The sequence below is a fragment of the Equus przewalskii genome, chromosome 2 (assembly GCF_037783145.1).
Source record: "Equus przewalskii isolate Varuska chromosome 2, EquPr2, whole genome shotgun sequence".
Classification (NCBI taxonomy): domain Eukaryota; kingdom Metazoa; phylum Chordata; class Mammalia; order Perissodactyla; family Equidae; genus Equus; species Equus przewalskii.
The window spans coordinates 1,352,802-1,372,947 of record NC_091832.1 but is presented as its reverse complement, the minus strand read 5'-3'; the positions used below and the strand labels follow the sequence as shown (position 1 = coordinate 1,372,947).

Below are 20,146 nucleotides of genomic sequence, written 5' to 3'. Positions count from 1 at the left end.
GAGGAAGACAAAGGCGCTATGGTCACTTTGGATTTAAAACAACAGATTTTGCATTTAAAATAACAGATTTGTTCCTATTTTTCTTTTTTAAAATGGAGTGGGGGTGTTACGGAATTTTGTTGCTCTCCCCTCTCCCCCACCCCATTACTTAACAGTATATTGTGAGCATTTCCCCATAATAAAAAGTCCTCAAGGATTATATTGTAATTTATACAGACCCACAATCACTTATCTACAAATCCAAAATGCTCTGAAAATCGAAAGCTGTTTTGAAAGTTTGGTACCAACTCATTTGGTGGCAAAGGGGGCCTGAAGTGGCCCGTAGCTCTTTATGGTCTACTTATACCAATTAGTGTGACTGTTAATAAGTTTCATGGCAGAAATCTGGATCTGTTGATGCTGCCACAGACCCTACTGAGGGGACTAAATAACATATACTCCAAATTATCTCTAACCCCCCAAAATTCTGAATTCTGGAACCCACTGGGTCTCAAGGAGCTGTTACCTGTATAACCCTCTCCCGTTGTTGGATATTTCGATTGTTTTCAGCGTTTTGTTATGAAATCGCTGCAGGGACCTGTCTTACATGTAAACCTTTGTTTGTATCACTGCTCATTTCCTTCACATAAATTCTTTAACATGGAATTAGGAAGTCAAAGAAAATAAACATTTCTAAGGTTCTTGGTGGCTAGTGTCCACTTGTTTTCCAGAAGGGTTATACTGGTTAACCCCTCCCTCACCAGCACTGAGGAATGCCAGTTTTATTAATTTCTCAGTGGAAAATTTTTATCCCATTTTCCTTTGAACTGATTTGATTACTGGTGTTGTTAGATATATTTTTTAAAGATGTTTATTATCATTTCTAGTTCCTCTTCTGGAATGGTCTATTCATGACCTTTGTCAATTTTCTAGTGAAGTCAGGTCCATCTATTAAGCCTGTGCTGTGTGTGCGCTGCACCAAGGCCGAGGGGGTGTGGTGGCCAGAATCAAGCCTGACTCCAGCGCGTCACGTGCATCTTCCCCCTGAGGTTTTTCTCCTTACAAAGGCTCCTGCCTACCTGTGTAGTTGGCAGCCAGCCCTGCAAGACTGGGTCTGACTAGACAAGGTGTCTTTCTCTAATTTATCTGCCCAGAGAGGGGAACCCTTTCTAATTTGCACAAAGCTATGTAGCTGAGGCCGTGATTGGATAATAGTTTTTCTAATCACTTTGTCTCAGTTCTTTATATAGTACAGCTATTAACTTTTTGCATATTATATTGTGCTGTGTTTTCCTTGCTTATTGTTTTGTATTAGTTCTACTCATAAGTTATTTAAATATGTTCCTATTGCTTTTCCTTAAGAAACCCTCATGGAGTTCTAAGTACCTTTCTTTTCCTTCTGAATATTATCTTGAGTGGTGAGATACGTGTGGAAACGTGAATCCGCATTAACTCTGGAGCAGGTACTATGTTCCGTGCACTGTGCTGACACACGGAGTGCAGAGGAGAGTCAAAAGGAACAGCTCTTCCCTTCATGAAGCATGCACTGGACACTCCGTATTCGAGTTTAAGTTGCTATTAACATTTATGAGCACTCCCTGTGTGCCAAGCACTAGTCTTAAGAGCTTTAAATGTACTAACACATTTACTTCTCTCACCAGCCCAAGAGGAGGTAGGTTATCATTGTCCCCACTTTACGAGTGAGGAAACTGAGGCAGGGGAGGTAAAGTAACTTAATCCAACATCCCACGCTGACAAGTAGCTTTGCCAGAAGCTGCACCCAGGCATCCCGGCCACCTGCGTCCCCACAGCACTCTCACAGGTCAGTCACTTGAACTGTCTCCTCCAAACCTCTCCTTTTTCCCAGATGGTTGCCCGCAAAGAGCAGGCAGCTGGTAGACAGTGACCATAAATGGCAGACATTCAGTTCTCTCTTGCTCTGGGGCTCTGCTCCCACCCGCTCTCCTCCCCGATTTGTTCGGTGACCCCGACTTCTGACTCGGCCTTATCTGCTGGTGCCAGTCTGGGCTTGTACTTTCGTCTCCAGCCCTGGTTTGGACCCTTCTTGGTTGCCAGCTCATTCTCCTCTTCCTTGCCCTGAAGTGCTGGAGTCTTTTGAGGTGCGGTGCTCATTTCCCTTTTCAGTCTGTTACCTTCCCCTAGGCAATTGCATCCCTGTTCATGGCTTCTGAGTACTACCTCTATGCCAGTGCCTCTCAACTTCCCGTCTCCAGCCCATAATACACGAGACATCTGTATCCAGCTCCTGACTGAACTCAACGTGTCCAAAACCATGCTCATCATTTCACTCCCAGCAAACATGTTCTTGTTCCTGTGTTCTCTGCCACAGGGAATGGTACCGCAACCAGTCATGAAACTTGGGAACCATTCTTGACACCCCCGTCTTCCTCTTCCTCAGAGAATCCATCCCCAAATCCTGAGTTTATGTCCTGGGTGTCCCTCCAGTGCATCCTCATCTTCTCTCCATCAGCATCACTATCCTCTCCACCTGCCCTCAGTCGTCGTCTTCTGGCCTGCTGCTGTTTTCGTGTCTCTAGTCTTGCTCCTTTTCAGTCTGTTCTCCATACTACAGCCAGAGTGATCTTTTTAAAACACAGTCTGATTATATCACTGCCTGTGTAAAAAAAAAAAAAAAGGAAGAAAAAGGCAAAAAAATGTTTTCCGATGATTTTCCTATACTCTTGACTGGGATGGGGGAGAGGCTGTGTCACAGGAAGGAGGGAGCCTCTTTTTCTTCATACCAAGGTACCCGCCAGCCCATTCGCCAAGCCCTGCACTGCAAGGTTAAGTCCAAGTAGATAGGATACCTTTTTCTGCCATCTGGACAGAGGGAGTGCCCTTTGCTAATTTGCACAAAGGTCAAAATATTTAATCAGTTTGAAAGACCTTCCATAATCTATCCTCAGCCCACTTCTCCAGCCTCATGTACCACCACCCTTTTCCTTGCTATCCACATTCCAGCCATGCTGGTCTACTCTCGGGGCCTAAATAAGCCACACTCCCTCTGCTGCAGGGCTTTTGCACACGCTGCTCTCCTTTACTAAAATGCTTCTCTTCATGCATAAACAACATGGACACATACCTTGTATCTCAGATCGAGCAGCAATTCCTTAGGGATGTGACTCCCCCTAAGACTAGGTCAGAACTCCCATATATCCCCTTTTTCTTTAGAACACTTACCTTATTCTTTAGTTGTGCCCTTACTTGCATGATTAATGAATTTAATGACTGTCTCTGCCTCTGGTCTTTCAGTTCCACAAAGGCAGGGACTCTGCCAGTCAGATTATTGCTTGTAAGCCACAGGAACTGACTCTGGCTAAATTTAAGCATAAACGGGATTTAGTGGAGGATTTGGGGTAAGTTCACAGAATCACTGGGAAGGTTAGAGAACCATATTCAGAAAATGGCCAGGAATTTAGGTTGGCTGGGCTGTAGGAGCATGGCTAAGGTCCAGTTGTGGGACAGTCTGACTGGGATGCCCCACTGGTGCTACTGCCGCTTGGATACTTGGCGCCCGTGGAACAGCTGTGCTGTTGGCAAAGCTGACCCTGCAGTGGTCATTGACAGGTAGCCTCGTGTATGGCTTCCTGTCCTCTAGAGCAGTTCCCGGGCAGGGGAGTTCGACCTGCTGAGCCAGGTGAGGTGCCCAGATCCCACGAGCCAGAGGCAGGACCATCTCACCTCTCAAGAAGACTCACATAACAGGAGTGTTTCCCTCATTGAGAAGGTTGTAGGGATGCCAGGTAAGCAAAAAAAAGTAAGTGAACCCCAGAGAAACCTTGTCTATTCAATTCATCATATATTCCCAAAACTAGTACAACATCTGGCATGAAATAAAACAAAAAATATTTGAAGGAATGAGTGATCAACCCTCAGCATCCTTTAGGACATGTTGTCCAACTTGTGGCTGCATCAGGGTAACCACCCACAGTCACTTGGGACCAGTGCACAACAGCTATACCCAGCACTGGTCAAACTGGCCACTCGGTCAAGCTTTCTTCAGTCCCATTGAGGTGCGATCCGAACACAAGAGCACTATGAACTAGAATGAGTGGATACTATTAGCTCCATTTTATGATGTAGATGTGAGGATCAGGGAGGTGAACTACCATATTCAAGGTCACATAGCTGAAAAGAGAGAACCAAGACATGGAGCTTCATCTGCTGACCTAATTGAGTTGATACCTTCCATATCACGCTGTTTCAACAGTGTATGATAATGTGCTTCCCATCACAAGATTTGGGTGACCGGAACATTTCCTCCAACAGCATCACCTAACAAGGGAATTGAGAGTATTGAGACTATTGAAGACATTGAGTCACACCCAGTGTGGGAGGCATGAGGATACAAGGCTTCTAAAGGGTTAAACTGACCTGCTCAAAGGATTGTGTCCCTGTCCTTCCAGTGAGACAGGAGGCAATGTGATATGTTGGTAAGCTGAGCTGCCTGCTGTGAAACCACTGCTTAATGTATTGAGACTGTCACTCTGGAACATTCTTCTTTCCCTTCCTACGCATCTCACTTTGGCCTCCTTGGACAGCATGGACCTGAGTTTCCACTGAAATTGAGGATATATGGCTTGCTGTGGTGCCAGGGGACACAGGTCTCCTGCTTCCAGTGTAATTCCCTAACAGTGAATGGGCCTGTGCCGCCGACTCACGCCCACCCTCCCAGCAGTTCCTTCCTGGAGTTCATCTTAAAAAGCAATAATGAAACCTCTGATGGTATTTAGCAACGACAGAGAATGGTTCCAGGAGGGAAATTACAACGGAACATGTCCCCCAGCATTTGCTAGTGTTGGTGAAAGAAATCCATCCAGTTCCCAACAGTCCTTTGAGGGATTCCATCCAGGTGCAGAGAGCGAGCCTCCCCGCCCGCATTGGCCCTCGGCCCCGCAGTGGGTAGAGCGCAGGGGGAAAGCACGGCCTCTGGAGGAGGACAGGCCCGCATTTGAATTCTAGCTGGACTCTTTACCAGCTTCGTGATTTCTGGCAAGGCATTTATTAACGCCTTGGGTTCCTCATCAGTAAAACAGGAACAACAGAACATCTTGTTCCTGCAGTTGTCATGAAATGAATGAGATAATCAGGATAAAGCTTGTAGAAGAGCGTTTGGCACATATGTGCTCAACAAATGGCGGCCATTGGCATCCACTCAACACACATTTCCTGAGCGCTTATTAGGTGCCAGGCACCCGTAGGATCCTGTGTGGGATACAGGAATAATTCTCCCACGAGTCCATTTTCCTCCTTGGAAAGGCTTTGTTCGAAAAGGATCTGAGGAGAGCCGTGGGGGAAAGAGCTCTTTTGTAACTAAATACAAAAATGCACTCTGGCTTAAACGGTTTACAGAGGCAGGGTAGCATATGGTTAAGAGGATGGATTTGGGGGCCATTCTCTGTGTGGTAGAGACAATAATGCCCTCCTCTGCCAAGGTGCCCACATCCTAATGCCTAGAATTTGTGAATATGTTACATCACACGGCAAAAGGGACTGTGCAGATATGATTTAGGTTAGAGACCTTGAGAGAGGATGATCTTATCCTGGATTGTGTGGGTAGACCCAGCCTGATCACATGAGTCCTCACAGGCGGGAAACGTCTCCTAGCTGTGGCCAGAAAGAGAAGTGACAAAGGCGAGAGACGCAATGGGAGGATCGACTTGCCAGTGGTGGCTTTGAAGATGAAGGAAGGGGCCCATGAGCTAAGGAATGTGGGCCACCTCAACAAACTGGGGAACGCCCCCAGTTTTCAGCCAGTAAGAAAATGCAGATCTTGGTCCCATAATATCTGAAAAGGAACTGAATTCTGCCAGCGACCTGAACGGGCAGGAAACAGTTTTCTCCTAGCACCCCCAGAGAGGAATGCAGCCCTGCAGACATCTTGATTTCACCCAGTGAGACCTGCATCCAGCTTCCGACCACGAAAACTGCAAGACAATAAATGCGCATTGCTTAAGCCATGAAGTCTGTGGTAATTTATTGCTCAGTTTGAGGCAGTGTAACACGTTGGTTAAGAACAGATTTGAGAGCCAGTTTGCCTGGGTTCTTATCCCAGATGTGCCACTTACTAGCTGTCTGACCATAGGCGAGTTATTTAACTATCTTTTAACTTTTTAGTGTCTTACTTTCATTTATTACAGGAATAATAATATAGTCACTCATGCTAGTTTGGGTAAAAGATTACACTTAAATAAAATAAAAGACTCTGACAGAGACCCAATAATGATGTAGTTTGAAAACAAAGACATTTATTTCTTGCTCATGTCATCGTTAAAGGTGAGTGTCCCACTTGGCTTTGGCAGCTGTTTTATACAAACCAGGTGAACTGTGGCTCCACCTTTGTAAACAGGTGGCTTCCAAGGTTCTCTAGTCTCCCGAATAGCGCACATCTAGGGACAGAGATGTCCCCTAAGAAAGTGGGCTGGAAGTGCCATTTGCATTGCATGGGAGAAAAGTCAGCCATTACTTTTTCCCAGGTTCTTGGGGGCCTTGCTGTCATTCTAACAAAAGTGATCATTCACTAAATACATAATCTTTTCATATCTTATGTCTGATCTTTAAAACCAAGCGTATTAGTTAAGCCTACCTATTTTACAAATGAAAAAACAGGTCTGAGAGGCCAGGTAACTTCAAAGCCCACACATCTTACATTTAACCAAAGTCTCTCTCCCATTTAAGTGATATTAAAAAGCTAAGGAACAACCACAACAATTTAAGAACAGAAATGGGGCCAACCCTGTAGCCTTGTGGTTGAGTTGGGCACGCTCTGCTCCGGCAGCTGGGGTTTGGGTCCCAGGCGCAGACCTACACCACTCATCAGAGGCCATGCTGTGATGGCCGACCCACATAGAACATAGAGGGAGACTGGCACAGATGTTAGCTCAGGGTGAATCTTTCTAAAGCAAAAAGAGGAAGATTGGCAACAGGTGTTAGCTCAGGGCCAGTCTTCCTCAGCAAGAAAACACTAAACAAATGATCAAGGAAAAAGTAAAATTAAACAGGAGACTAACTAAGGAGACAAGTGGAACAAACGTTAGACAAGCAGAAGTCAGGTATTAGAGTTCTGGGGCAACCCTGCCACTATCTGCCTGACCTGAGTATATCTGTTCTCCTCTCTGGACCTCAGTGTCTTCATCTGTAGAATGGAGTCTTGAACTAAATGATCTTCTTTCCAGCTCTGACATGCTATGATCCTATTTGAAAAATAGTGAAGCCAAAAATATGTAAGCAGGGGTAAATGATGTGATTTTAAAAATTGCTCCAATCAAGGAAATAGCAAGAGTGGAGAAAGCCTGGCTGACCAAAACAAGGAAATCAGACAAGCTTCTCAGGGGGCCCAGAAGGCAAGCTGCAGCCTGCTGGGTGAGTCAGCTTCTGCTCACATTTCTTCCAAGGGCAGCCCCAGGCCCGCACTCCAAGCAGTGCATGTTAAGTTTGGGGGGAACCTGGAGGTGCGGGCCAACCCTGGGGACAGCTGGTTCTGGACAGTCCTGTCCTCAGCAGAGGCAAGCTGAGCTTCAAACAGAAGTGTGGGGGCTCTTGGAAGAAGTGAACGAGAGCGGTGTCTCCACCTGCTGGGTGCACGGCATAGCAACCTGGGATAGGAAGCCAAGACAGCTCTAGACTCTGGCTGTGGCACATGGTGGGTGTGTGGTCATGAGTCACACAAGCTCTTTGGACCTCAGTTTTCTGACATGTGAAATGGATACAATCTACAGAAGAGGAGAAAATTTAAGATATACTGAACTCTGAGTGCCCAGATGGATCTACGCAATCTTATCAATTGCCACATTGAGTTTTTGCAACAGTGAGCTTTGTCATTTCATTGAACAGACGAGGAACTGAGGGGGCTTAAGGGACTTTTCTTGCCCAGTGGAGCAGGTTTTGAACTCAGGTTTGTCAACACTCGGTATTTCCAATAAGCCGATGTCCCAAAGATGCTATGTGTGAAACTGCTTTCCAAGCTAGTAATTAGTACAATAAAGCGTCAGGACTCACAGTCCTGAATTAATTCAGAAATTGAGAAATTTTCCAGAAGCCACATTCTGAAGAACGAATGGACTTCTTCAGGGCTTTTTCCTTTGTTCAGCTGCCCACTCAGTCCTTAATCTGTTTACTTTCCAGGCAGTCAAGTGATTTTTTTTTCCCCCTGAGGAAAATTAGCCCTGAGCTAACTACTGCCAGTCCTCTTTTTTGCTGAGGAAGCCTGGCCCTGAGCTAACATCCGTGCCCATCTTCCTCTACTTCCTCTACTATACGTGGGACGCCTACCACAGCATGGCGTGCCAAGCAATGCCATGTCCACACGTGGGATCCGAACCAGCGAACCCCGGGCTGCTGAGAAATGGAACGTGCACACTTAACCGCTGCGCCACCGGGCTGGCCCCTCAAGTGATCGTTTTTGAAGTGATTCTTAAAAACAGTGACAATATAATGTAGTGAAAAGAACACTGGACTAGGAATCGAGATTCCAGCTGGGCCACAGAGACATTAATCTTGGGAAGTCACTGGCCTTTCCTCCGTAAAATGAGGGCTTAGGTCAGAGGTGACCACCCAGGTCCCTTTAGCAGAGGCACTCCAGAGACTCAGGAAGCGAAACCCCAAGGGAGCCAGGAGTGGAGTCTCACACTGCCTGTCAGGGTCCCCATTAAACCTCAGGCACCTCAGCCTCCTAGCCACTGTTGGGGAGCCCGCCCACGCCCGCCTTCTCTCCTCTTCAGCCCCATTTGAGCCCAAGAGGACGTTTGGGGCCTACGGGAGCTCCTCCCCAGCAGGCGTGAGTCCAGACATAGAGATTTCTGGCAATCGTAGTGTCCACTCCACCCGGGCCTGCCAGCCACAAGCCCAAGCTGCGCAGGCATGGCTGAGGGCTACCTCCCCCCAGTTCTTCCTGGTGTCCTAGCCTTGAAGGGTAGACACAGACCGCAGAGGAGAGGCGGGAGAGGAAGAGGAGAGGCGGGAGAGGAACATGAGATGGACTCCCGGGGAAGTCCTGGATCTAGCTATTTGCTGCCAGAGATACCAACCACCCCCTCCTTTGTCCACCCCACTGCTGTAGCAATTTCCCAGCAATGCAGGAACTTGTTGACATGTAGGCTACCCCACAGTGACCTCCTAACACCCTCTGCTGCACGGAAATGAAAGTCAGCAAGGGAAAACGAGGAGATAAGCGTGAAGGAGACGAGATGCTATTGTTTACAGCTAACAGGAAGTAAAAGTCTAAAGCACATTACTAGTAAATCTTAGGAAAACAACCTGCGTGCGCATGCACACACGCAGCCGGAGCAGAGAGCCCTCTACAGGTCGATGTAACTACTGGGAAAGTCATTCAAGCTCCCTCGGAGCCCCAATACCTTGGGATTAAGTAAACTGCCAAGGACTAAATGAGAATAGTACTACCTACTTCCAATTAGGGGGGGTTCAAAGGAGACACAGCTCCCCAAACAAAGGTCGAGTTGTCCTCCACTGGAGAATTCTTGTTTAGGGACAACCTAAGGCTGGTCCCCTTCCAACAACAGCAGCTTCCCCCCTCAGAGCCAGGCTCCAGCCGTCTGAGCGAGGGTTCCAAATAATCTTATTTAGGAAGACCACTGTTTATACTTGCCAGTTAGAGTACCTCAGGAAACAGCAGAACGACCATAGGAAATGCCCACTCCTGCTAAAAAGTGTTAGAATTTGAAATAAGAAATCTGAGTCGTGGGAAATTAGGGGAGACCAAAGTGATACAAATTTGCAGCAAGTTTTCACAAAGTGCATCTTTTGGGTTTGTTCCTTTTCCATATTTTATTAAATTCGTGTTTTTAAAAAAGTCACAACAGCATTATCAAAGACACCATATGTACAAACATTTTACAAAAGAAACATTACTAATATCAGTTGTAATAAGGGTGGGCTGAAGAATAGACGCTGAGTTTTAGGGGCAGAGTCTGCCCTCAGAGACATTTAAAATGTGTTCAGGCGGCTGAAACAGCCTTCTTTCCCGATGACAAGGGTACGTGGGCGGTAAGAGAAGGTTGGTGAATGAGGATACTACATGGGCGACCTCCTCTTCTCATCAGGGAGGCCGGCATACAAGTGGAGCGGATCGAATAACTTAAGCCGAAGACAGTAAAGGCGCTGTTTCCCACCTAAACACATTGAAGCCTTCAACATCGACTGCGTCCCTTGCAAACGATGCTGAGTTGTCATACAGACACTTGATTCTTATACATAACCCTACGCCAAACTTCCTTAACTCTCCCAGGCGGGTTTCTTCTTGGACCGAAAGGGAAGGAATTTTAGAAATGCTTCCTTCGAGTCCTAAGAGGGATGACCCGGAGACCAGGATCTATTAAACATGGTGGGGTGGGGAGAGGCAGTAACTTGGGAGGAGAAACGTCTCCTTTGGGCCAAGAATCAAGAAACGTGACTCCGTGGGGTCTGGGCTATGCTGAAATCCGGTACCCCGCCCATCCCCTGCCCCGCCGGTACCTACATGCTCGGTTCCTTTCTCAACTCCCCCAGTTCCTTGATCTCCACCTTCTTGTACTTCCCCGACTTCCTCCGGTTGCTGACCACCAGGACGGCCACGCCGGCGACGAGGGACACCACGACCACCACGATGACGGCGACGAGGCCGGCGGTGAGGCGCTTCATGGAGAACTGCGGGGGCTTCTCGTCCAGGTAGTAGATGAGGGTCCGCTCCACGAGCAGGGGCTCGCCGTGCACGCGCACGTCGAGGCCGCGGCGGCCTGGGAACAGCGACTCGCCCTTGACGTCCCTCTCGAAGTAGTAGGCGGCGTCGGCGATGTCCACGTCGCCGGGGGCCATCTGGGACGCGTTCTGCTGCAGCTCGATCTGGATGGTGGGCTGCTCGTAGTGCACGGCCGCCACGAAGCGCGGGTGCAGGCGGTAGCGCTCGCGGAAGAGCCGCCGCAGCTCGGCGTCCAGCTCGGCGCGGTCCAAGGCGCGAGCGGCCGGGCCCTGGCGCAGGTCGATGAGGATGTGGTGCGTGCGCACCAGCTCGTCGCAGCGCAGGCTCAGGTCGCCCTTGTCGGTGCGGCGCACGCCCACCGAGTTCACGCACCAGCACACCGCCGTCTGGTTGCACTGGCGGGCCTTGAAGCGGCCGTCGGGGTCGCAGTCGGGGTCATAGAGGCCGTCGTTGTCCAGGAGCGCGTGCTCGCTCGGCCGCACCAGCGCGCGGCCGGCCTTGGGGGCGCTCACGCGCGCCTTGAGCAGCAGGCACTTGGAGGTGAGCGTGGAGCAGTCCACCTCGAAGCCCGAGCCGAGCGCGCGGCATCGGCAGCGGCCGCCCGGGCCGTCCCGCGCGCACACGGTCATCTTGTTGGTGGGGCACGTGCAGTTGTCCTGCGCGGCGGCGGGGCCGGCCAGCGCCGCCAGGAGCAGCAGCAGCAGCGGCAGCGGTGGCGCCGGCAGCGCGAGGCCCGGGCCCCGGGCCATGGTGGGCCGAGGAGCGGACGCGGCGCGGGGGCTCTGCTGGCTCGGCTCGCCGTCTCGCACGGGCTCCGGCGTCTGCCGCCGGCCGCTCCCTCCCGCTCTTATACTCCGCCTGACCTGCCCGGCTGGTTCGGCCGCCGACTCACCCGCCGGTATTTGGGTGACACATGCCGCCCCCGGCCGGGTCCCACGGACCGCCGGCCCGCCTTGCGCCGCCGCGATAGGATCGGGGCAGCGGAGGCTGCTCCCGCCCCCTCGGACCGAAAGCCCCGGCGACGAAAACCGATACTCACCTGCGGGCTGCGGGGGCCCCGCCCGGCCCCACCCGCCGGGGACCGCCACCCGCGCGGCCTCCAGCCTTGGACCTGGGCGTCCCGGCCGCTCGCGGGGCTGGAATTCTCAGGAATTTCATTGAAAAGTGCGGCGCCGGACTGTCGCGCTGTTCTCCCCTCTCCGCCCCCAACCCCTTTCCCTCTTCCTCTCCCAACCCCTGCCCTCGCTTCAGGTTCTTTCACTCCCTCGCCGCTTTCCCTGCTTCTCTCAGTACACACATATATGTAGTTCACGAACGTGATGTCATCCTCACGCCACCCTGACGGGTACGGACTCTCTCTCAGACCCGAGTCATGGGTGATGCCCTTGAGGCCCAGGGGCTTAAAGTGGCCTGGCCGTCAGTTTCCTCAGATTCTTTGGCGGGGTCTTTAGTACTGTGCTGGCTGTTCTGAGACCTTAAATAAAGTTTATGGAAACGGAGTGGGGCCGAATCTGAAGCAAGGTTAGGGAGAGGTCTGTCACTTGCCGTGTGGTGGGTGACTCCCTGGTGTCCAGTTTGCTAGAAGAGCTCTCCAACGCTTTTTCTCTCCTTCACGCGCTCGCAGACATAATGTTTATGCATGTACTCGGTACAGGGAGACAAAAGGAACAAATTCTTAAAAAGAACCAGCAAGACTATAAGGAGTTCTTTGTACAATTTGATTCTAAAAGAGCAAGTCATTGCTTTCTTTTCTGTGTCCCAGACAAGTATTTGAACCACTGCAAATAATGAAAGAAGGGAGCCTGTGGGAAGTTGCTCATCTGCCGCTGTGTGGCTGCTTTAATGGGGTGGAGGGGTTGCAGTCTCTTTTTTGAATCATTGAGAAAGTCCAGGGTTTCAAAGCTGAGGTAAAATTAACACTGATCAGCAGGCTATAATTATCCCCAGCTCCTCCGACAGAGCACACGATGTGCTCAGCATGTCCTGGACACCAGCAGGACAAGGTGCTGGTTAACACATGGAAGCCAGCCAGGCCTCTGCCCATCAATTTTCAAGCAGTCCCTGAAGCGGGTAGGTGGAGATACATTACTCTGCCTTTACAGGTAAAGAAAGCAGAGACGTGTGGGGCAGTTTCTTGCCCCCAGTGCCAGGCGTGGCGGAAAGACGCCTCTGCTCGCGACCCCCGCTGTCTCTGTCCAGGCCTTGGACCTATAGCCGGGTCGGGTTCCAGTTCTTTCCCCCCAGCCCCCAGTTCACTCTACCACAAGGCTCCGCCCGCCTCCCCTCCGCTGAGAGCCTTCGAGCACCGAGTGGACCTCCCTGCTCCCAGGGTGAAGTTCACACTTCTGAAGTTATCACGTATGACCTTGGGCAAGCTACTTAACTCCTCTGTGCCTTCTTTCCCTCATCTGTAAAATGGGGATAATGAAGGCACCAAGGCAGGCGTGAGGATTAACGTGGCTAAACCACTGAGAACAGTGCCTGCACTCAGTAAGCACAGACAGGTGCTTGCTGCTGTCCCCACCATCATCATCATCTTCATTTTGCTCCTGTCAGCCTCTCCAGTCTTATGTTCTCAAGCCTTTGTAGCGTCATCTACCTGGAGTCTCCCCTTCATCTATTTAGTGCATAAATGTGTTTTTCTACTCAGCTCTTGGGTCACCTCCAGGAAGCCTTCCCTGATAGGCCCTGTTGTACTCAGGGGAGTGACCCTTCTCTGTGCTTGCCTAATTCCTGTCACATAGCAGAATGGCAACACCAGCTTTTCTGGACTTCTTTCTTCCCCTCTAAAATGGAGATAATAGTGTCTCTCTATTTCATAAGTCATTCTAAGAATCAAATCTAAATAGATGAGTAGTAGGTGCCACAACTTTTTAAACTGTAAGACACTAAAAATGTCAGGCTGCATTTTTAGTTTTTAAGTATCCTATTTTGTCACATTTCCAGCTACTGACTAGGTAGCCACAACCCTCTACAAGTGGCAGAGGCAGCCGCTTGCTTGTCTAGTGGGTCCCGGGCTGGCAAGAGGACAGCTGCTGGGGAAAGGTTCTTGGGCCCAGGAGCGTGTGCGGCGGTGTCTGACGGCTCAGTGAGGACAGCCGCGAACGGCTGGGCCGTCCCTGGGCCAGTGCTCTGAAGTCTGCAAACGTCTGCCGCCCCGTCCATGTGACGTGTGGCAGGAAGGGGATCAAAGGAGCCAGTCCTCGGTATCCTCTGTGGAAGATGGGGAGAAGCAGAGATGACCCCCCACACCCTTCGATTCTGTGGTTCTGCCAGGCTTTCCCCAACGGGCACACAAACACCACGATGAGTTTTGAAGTGTGCACAACCCCCACTCTGATTCTCCCCCCTCCCTTGGTCCGTTTCCTGCCTAGGTCTGCAAAATATCACGTGTTAGCTTTATCTCTATATTTTTTTACTTTTAATCTTTAGATATTTACAAGAGCATTCCATGAACCCAGGCTTGTCAAGTGTACCTCGGGGGCAGGAGCCACCTGAGCACTGTAGCCCAGCACCATCCTGCACTCAGCAGGGTTTATCGGGGTTATTAACATGCGGCTGTGCCCAGAGTGTCGCAGGATCAGTGCACTCTCTGAGTGTTCATGTCGATCCAGTACTTCTCTCCTAGTCCACTTCCCATTACCTACCCCAGCGCTCACCTCTATCCCCACCCTAACCACCTCCAAACACCCAGTTTCAAGGAAGACTGGCTAATGATACCCTGAGTGTGATTTTTGCTTTCATACATGATCCCTAACTTCTCTCAGCCCTGCGGCTGTAGGGAGGAGAGATTTGGTCTGATGAGGCCAAGAGCCCATAGAGGCTCTGGAGACGAGCAGTGCTGGGTGGTTGAAAGAAGATGGACAGGGCCCGGCCCATGGCCAGTGGTTACGTTCGCACGATCCGCTTCGGCAGCCCAGGGTTTCGCCAGTTCGGATCCTGGGCGTGGACGTGGCACCGCTCACCAAGCCACACTGAGGCGGCGCCCACATGCCACAACTAGAAGGACCCACAACTAAAAATATACAACTATGAACCGGGAGGCTTTGGGGAGAAAAAGCAGAGAAAAAAAAAAAAGACTGGCAACAGTTGTTAACTCAGGTGCCAATCTTAAAAAGAAAGAAAGAAAGAAAAAAGAAAAAAAAGGAAAGAAAGAAAATGGGCTTGGGATCTAGTGAGACTTTGCCTCAAATTCTGGTTTTTCATCACTCACTCACCGTGTGGTTTTGAGCAAGTTACTTCATCACTCTGGGCCTCAGTTTCTTTAATTATAAAATGAAGTAATAATGCCAACATTTCCCCAATGTCTGCAAAAAGGATGATTTCCCGCCTTGTTATTAAGAACGTGCTTTTCCCCCATTGAACTTTATATTTCATCTATTCTTGTACTCTGTTTTCTAAGCTGGTGTTGATTATCTGGTTTTCCTTGGTATAAGACCAATACCAACACAGTGGTTTTATGTTTAAAGATGTGATTTATAAAAACAAAACACAAAAATAAAACTGTGTTTCATTAATGAGAAAAAATACTTACCATCAATAATTATTTTAATAAATTCAAGATAAAGAATATAAAATACACAACACAGTGTTTGGCATACACGGAGAATTAATCTTCGCCGTTGTTACAGCTGTCTCAGGAATGTGCCAATGCTTTGAGACCATTGAAGACTTCTGCACAAAGCTAGTGAGCATGGGGATTGCTGAAGCTCAGGCCTAAGGAGATGGGCGGTGAGGCGGGGGGCTGCCTTAGGCCCTTATCATCCTGCCCCTGGAGGCAGAATACAGAGATTATCTACAAACAGATAGTACTTCAGCATTTCCACGCCCCTCACCTGCAGGAATCCCTGCTCCACCCACGGGGAGCAGGCAGGGAAGATATCATCATCCCTACTTCACAGATGTGGAAACAGAGGCCTTGGGAGGAGAGCAGGACTCGCTCATGGTCACATGTTTACAGGTCACGAGGCCGGGGGGGAGAATCCAGGTCCGCTGACTGCAGATGTGCGTGCAGATTAGCAAAGATGGAAGAGGACTGAAGGGGTGAAGAGGTTACATGCCCTCTCACCTTCCTAGGGGTTTCTTTTATTTTTCTTTCTTTCCCTTAATTGTACAAATGGAATAGACAAGGGGTATACAACTGTATCTTCACTATTTCATCTCTTTAAAAATGTGACCCAAGTATTGCAAAATATTAGAATTCGAAAGAGCCAGGGGGTAGGTATGCTCTCTGTATTTTCTTTTTTGCTGTTATTAAAATGTTTATAACAAAATTCTAAAACAAGTCAATCCCTCAAGTTTTGGAGGAAGTACTTGGGGTAAAGTTTCTGCTTTTGCTTCTACTTGTCTTTTGTTCCATTGGCCATAGTTTCTATTATTTATTTGAACTGTCATTTATATTGATCACTGACATATGTGCCATGCTCTTCATAAATAAATTCCCTATAATGCTCTCAGCAACCCTACAAAACAATTCCTCTTGTCCCCATTCACCTGATGAGGAAACTGAGGCTTAAGGTCACACAGGTAGAAATCAGTATAGAGGGAGTTGAGCCCAGGTCTGGTGACACGAACACCCACACTTTCCATGACACAGTTTAGTCTCTTGCTGGAGTCCTGAGTGAGCGAGAGTAGGTCACAGACGTGGGGTTGGTAAATGGGGTGGGGTTTGGGTCCCGGCTGCCTAGGGAATGGAATGTCTGATCTTTTCACTCTTCTGGAAAGACAATATGTTTCTCTGTTTGCTCTTGCTCATTTGGGTGGAGGCTAGGTACTTTAGGAGAGGTTGGCCGTGACGTCTGTGGTTCTGCTTGGTTTTTGTAGTTCATCAGGATTTGAAGTGACTGCCATTTCCCCTAAAGTGGGTCATGGTTTCATTTCAGGATCTCCTGTCTGTGAACTTCTCTTCCTCATCTTCTTGGCCTGATCTCCTCATCACAAACTGCAGACCAAGACAGGCTCCTCATCTGCTCTCTTCCTCTACAGGTAGGTGGCTTCTTTTTTTGTTTTGTTTTGGGTTTTTTTTGAGGAAGATTAGCCCTGAGCTAACAGCTGCCGCCAATCCTCCTCTTTTTGCTGAGGAAGACTGGCCCTGAGCTAACATCCATACCCATCTTCCTCTACTTTATATGTGGGACGCCTACCACAGCATGGCTTGCTGAGCGCTGCCATGTCCGCACCCGGGATCGGAACCAGCGATTCCTGGGCCACCGAAGCAGACCATGCAAACTTAACCACTGTGCCACTGAGCCGACCCCAGGTGGCTTCTTTTAAGGGCTTTACGGTAAAGGAAAAGCCAATAACACCCCCAACAACTTCGTAGCTACTTTGTAGTTAATCTCACTGGCTCTTGGGCCCATCAATGTCCAGAGAGATTTGGCCACAAATGAGGAGATAGCGGGGAATCTTGTCACATTTCTGAGGCAGCCGCATTTCTCACCCCCTTTACGAGTCCCAGTGCCTCCTCTCCCAGAGCTGGCCAGGCGGTGCCTGACACCCACTGGATGGAGGGGCGTGAAGGTACTGTTTCTAAACCCTTTCAGCTGTTCCAGAGGTGAGGGCAGGTAGTGAGAGGTCTCAAGTCCCTGCTGCCACTCCCACAGTGGCCTACCTTTCTGCGCAGTCCTGGTCCAAGTGGTGCTTGCTGGAATGATCGAAAAGGAGCTTAGAGGCCATTTATTCCAGTCTCCCACCCAAAGAGAGGAATCCCTTCTCCAAATCCTAAACAGGTGCTTATGCACTACCTGGGATGACCGAACATCCCTCCTGACCCACGAGACAACCCGTTCCAGTCCCAGCTAACTTTACGAGGATGTTCGTCGTCATATTTAGGGCAATCCTGTGCCTCTGTAAATGTTACAAACTTACCCGAATTTCCATCCTTGGAGAAGTAAGGAGTAGGTGCTTCCACTCAGTGGTCCCTCAGGCGTTGATGGGAAGCCAGCTTGCCTGTCCCGGGGTCTCCTCCTCTCTCCCTGCCAGCTCTTTGCCTTTCTCCAGGGGAAACATGCCTAGGCCCCATCCTTCCTCCTGTGCCAGCCTCACTCCTGAGCTGTGGCACTGTTTCTGCCAGTGGCCCCATTCAACAAATGACATCATGTGAGGGCGATCTCAGGAGATGCCAGGAGAGGGGCCCTGGGAAGCTGTGAAGGAGGGCTTGCTCCTGTCCCCTCGCCTCTCTAACCCTTTGCCTGGGAAGGTGTGCATAACCCAAACTGTCCCTAACCTACTAATTCCTTTTTCCTAGAAAGAGATGGTTTCTGGGCAATACTTGTCTATAGCTTAGTGAGAGCCTATTATAGGCCACCTGCTCAATATGTGTTATCTCTGTCCTTGCAACATCTAAATGGGATAGCTTCTGCTATTCTCACTTTATAAATAAGGAAACTCAGGAAAAAGGCCACTTGCCCCAGACACATAGACAGCGAATGGCAGAGCTGGAATTCACATTCATTTTGTCTGCTTCTGAGATTATGCTCTTTCTGTTGCACCATGCTGCTACAGACATGTGAATTTCCTGACCGCAAATGTTTTAAACTCCACCACACTTTTGTACAAGTTCACTAGTGTACAAGCTCAAACCACATCTCAATCTCTTCTTCTTCTCCAGCTGCCGAATCAAAGCATCACAATAGTCTCTCAACGGAATCCAAGTAATGATAGAGATTCTATTTCATCCAACAACGTAGTCTTGGTTGAACTCACCCTTTTAGGGCAGCGGACAAGGCAGTGTCAGCCCTGGGCAGGTGAAGGAAGTCCAGCCTAGTACAAGTTAGTGGCTGGTCAAAGCTCGAGAGGACAGAACCTGCCGCTCTTCCCAGCAGGAGATTCTCTCCCCAGCTCCGGTGCCGCCCTTCCCACGGGCGCACATACCCCCCCCCCCCCACCCCGGTCCTCCACTGTGGTTGCCCTTCTGCTCTTCCCTGCCTCTGTGGCTGTTCGTCTCCTGATGCTCCCGGGCCCATCACTCTGGGAGCGAACGAGCTCAGGATCTTGCACTCCACTCCCACTCTCAGCAGTTGAGTCACTAGCTGTCAGTGGGACGGAAGACGAAGCGAGGAGGAGGGGGAGAGAGGAAAAGTTCGGGAGTCCAGGGAGAATGAGCAGGCATCAGAGAGGAGACTTCATTGTTCTCTAACGTGGGGAGGTTGGGGTCTGGACAAAGCGCCAGAAAACCCCCATTGTTCCTCTGGCCTAAGTGGGATGCAAGAAATTGGACTCATGTCTTTGGATTCATGTGGGAAGTCCTGGCTCTGTCAGCTGAACTTCAGCTATAACCTTTCACACCAGGACTGATGGGAAAATGAGGACGGCCCTCAAATCTCTAGGATCACGGGCCGGTGTCAATTGGGAGGCAACCAGGAGCCAATGGAACTCACCTGCTCAGCCCCCGGCGGCCCCATTCCCCACCCACGCTGCTGATTTCTCATATGTCCATCTCTCCAGCCTGCCGGGCATCAGTGATGCATTTCAAACCCTTACTGAGTGCCCACCAAGGGCCAGGCCTGTGCCAGGCTGAGGGGGTAAAAGGCAAATAGCGCCTAACCCCAACTCTGAGGAGCTCATGGTCTATGCAGCAAGGACCGCCTGGTGGGGGCTCAGTACAGATTTGTTGAATAAATAGCGTAGAATCCTATGAATAATTACAATAAGGGATTATAAAGCACAGTTCCTGTTCTTCTCACTAACATGGATTATTCACCCAGAATTGCAGAATACATCAATAGAAAAACCCAACTTGCTCTTAAGCATGCCTGTTTTTTCTCATTTTTCTCAATGATGAGTGTGTAGAACTTTGAGGGTGCAGAGAGGAACATAATAGATAACATTTACATAAAAAAGAAAACTGGAATAAATAACATTTGGGCACAACCTACGGATAACATTTGAGGGACAAAAATGACATCCCAAATCAATAACATCAAGGAATGTTAAAGCTGGAGCCACCTTTCCAGAAAAGCTAGTGCAGTGGTTCTAATCTGTTTTGCGTCATGGAATCCATTTCTGAGGAAAATGATGGCTTCTCTCCTCAAATAAATGGAACTGTGCACAAACCCAGACCTTTGCACGGTCTGCAGAAAAGGCATCACAGGTTTCCTGCAGTCTGCTGATTTCAAAGCCCCCCTACCCCAAGTCAGAACTCTGACAGGGGTTGGTGCCTTTTTAACCTCATTTAACAGAGGCAGAGAAATGACTTCTTCAAGGTCACACAGCCAGTTAGTGAAAACATCAAGCAGTTTGGTGTTAAGAAGGAACTCAGAAGCCAGCAGCCTGGGTTCAAGTCCTGACTTCGCCATTTACCAGCCATTTGACTTTCAATAAACCGCTTAACTTCTCTGTGCCTCTGTTTCCTCATCGGTAAAATGGGAGGAATAGTAACTTACTTATTCGTAAGGTTATTGTGAGGATTAGGAGTTCATCCATGTTAAAACTTTGAGCAGGGATTAGAAACTG

General features: G+C 49.4%; 1 protein-coding gene and 1 long non-coding RNA gene across 3 annotated transcripts; both read right to left on the bottom strand.

Moving 5' to 3' along the window:
- Positions 1–1,539: 1,539 nt before the first annotated feature.
- LOC139081879 (uncharacterized) lies at positions 1,540–11,971 on the bottom strand. 2 transcript variants are annotated; one of them, XR_011537324.1, is made up of 3 exons: positions 11,733–11,971; positions 4,170–4,275; positions 1,540–2,614 (listed from the first exon to the last, which is right to left on the bottom strand). It is a non-coding gene; the product is annotated as an uncharacterized lncRNA (long non-coding RNA). The 2 variants fall into 2 exon arrangements; XR_011537325.1 differs by lacking the exon at positions 4,170–4,275.
- Positions 9,758–11,711, bottom strand: TACSTD2 (tumor associated calcium signal transducer 2). The gene has a single exon (XM_070609435.1). The coding sequence runs from the start codon at positions 11,440–11,442 to the stop codon at positions 10,471–10,473; it is 972 nt and encodes a 323-aa protein (XP_070465536.1). The 5' UTR covers positions 11,443–11,711; the 3' UTR covers positions 9,758–10,470.
- Positions 11,972–20,146: the final 8,175 nt, after the last annotated feature.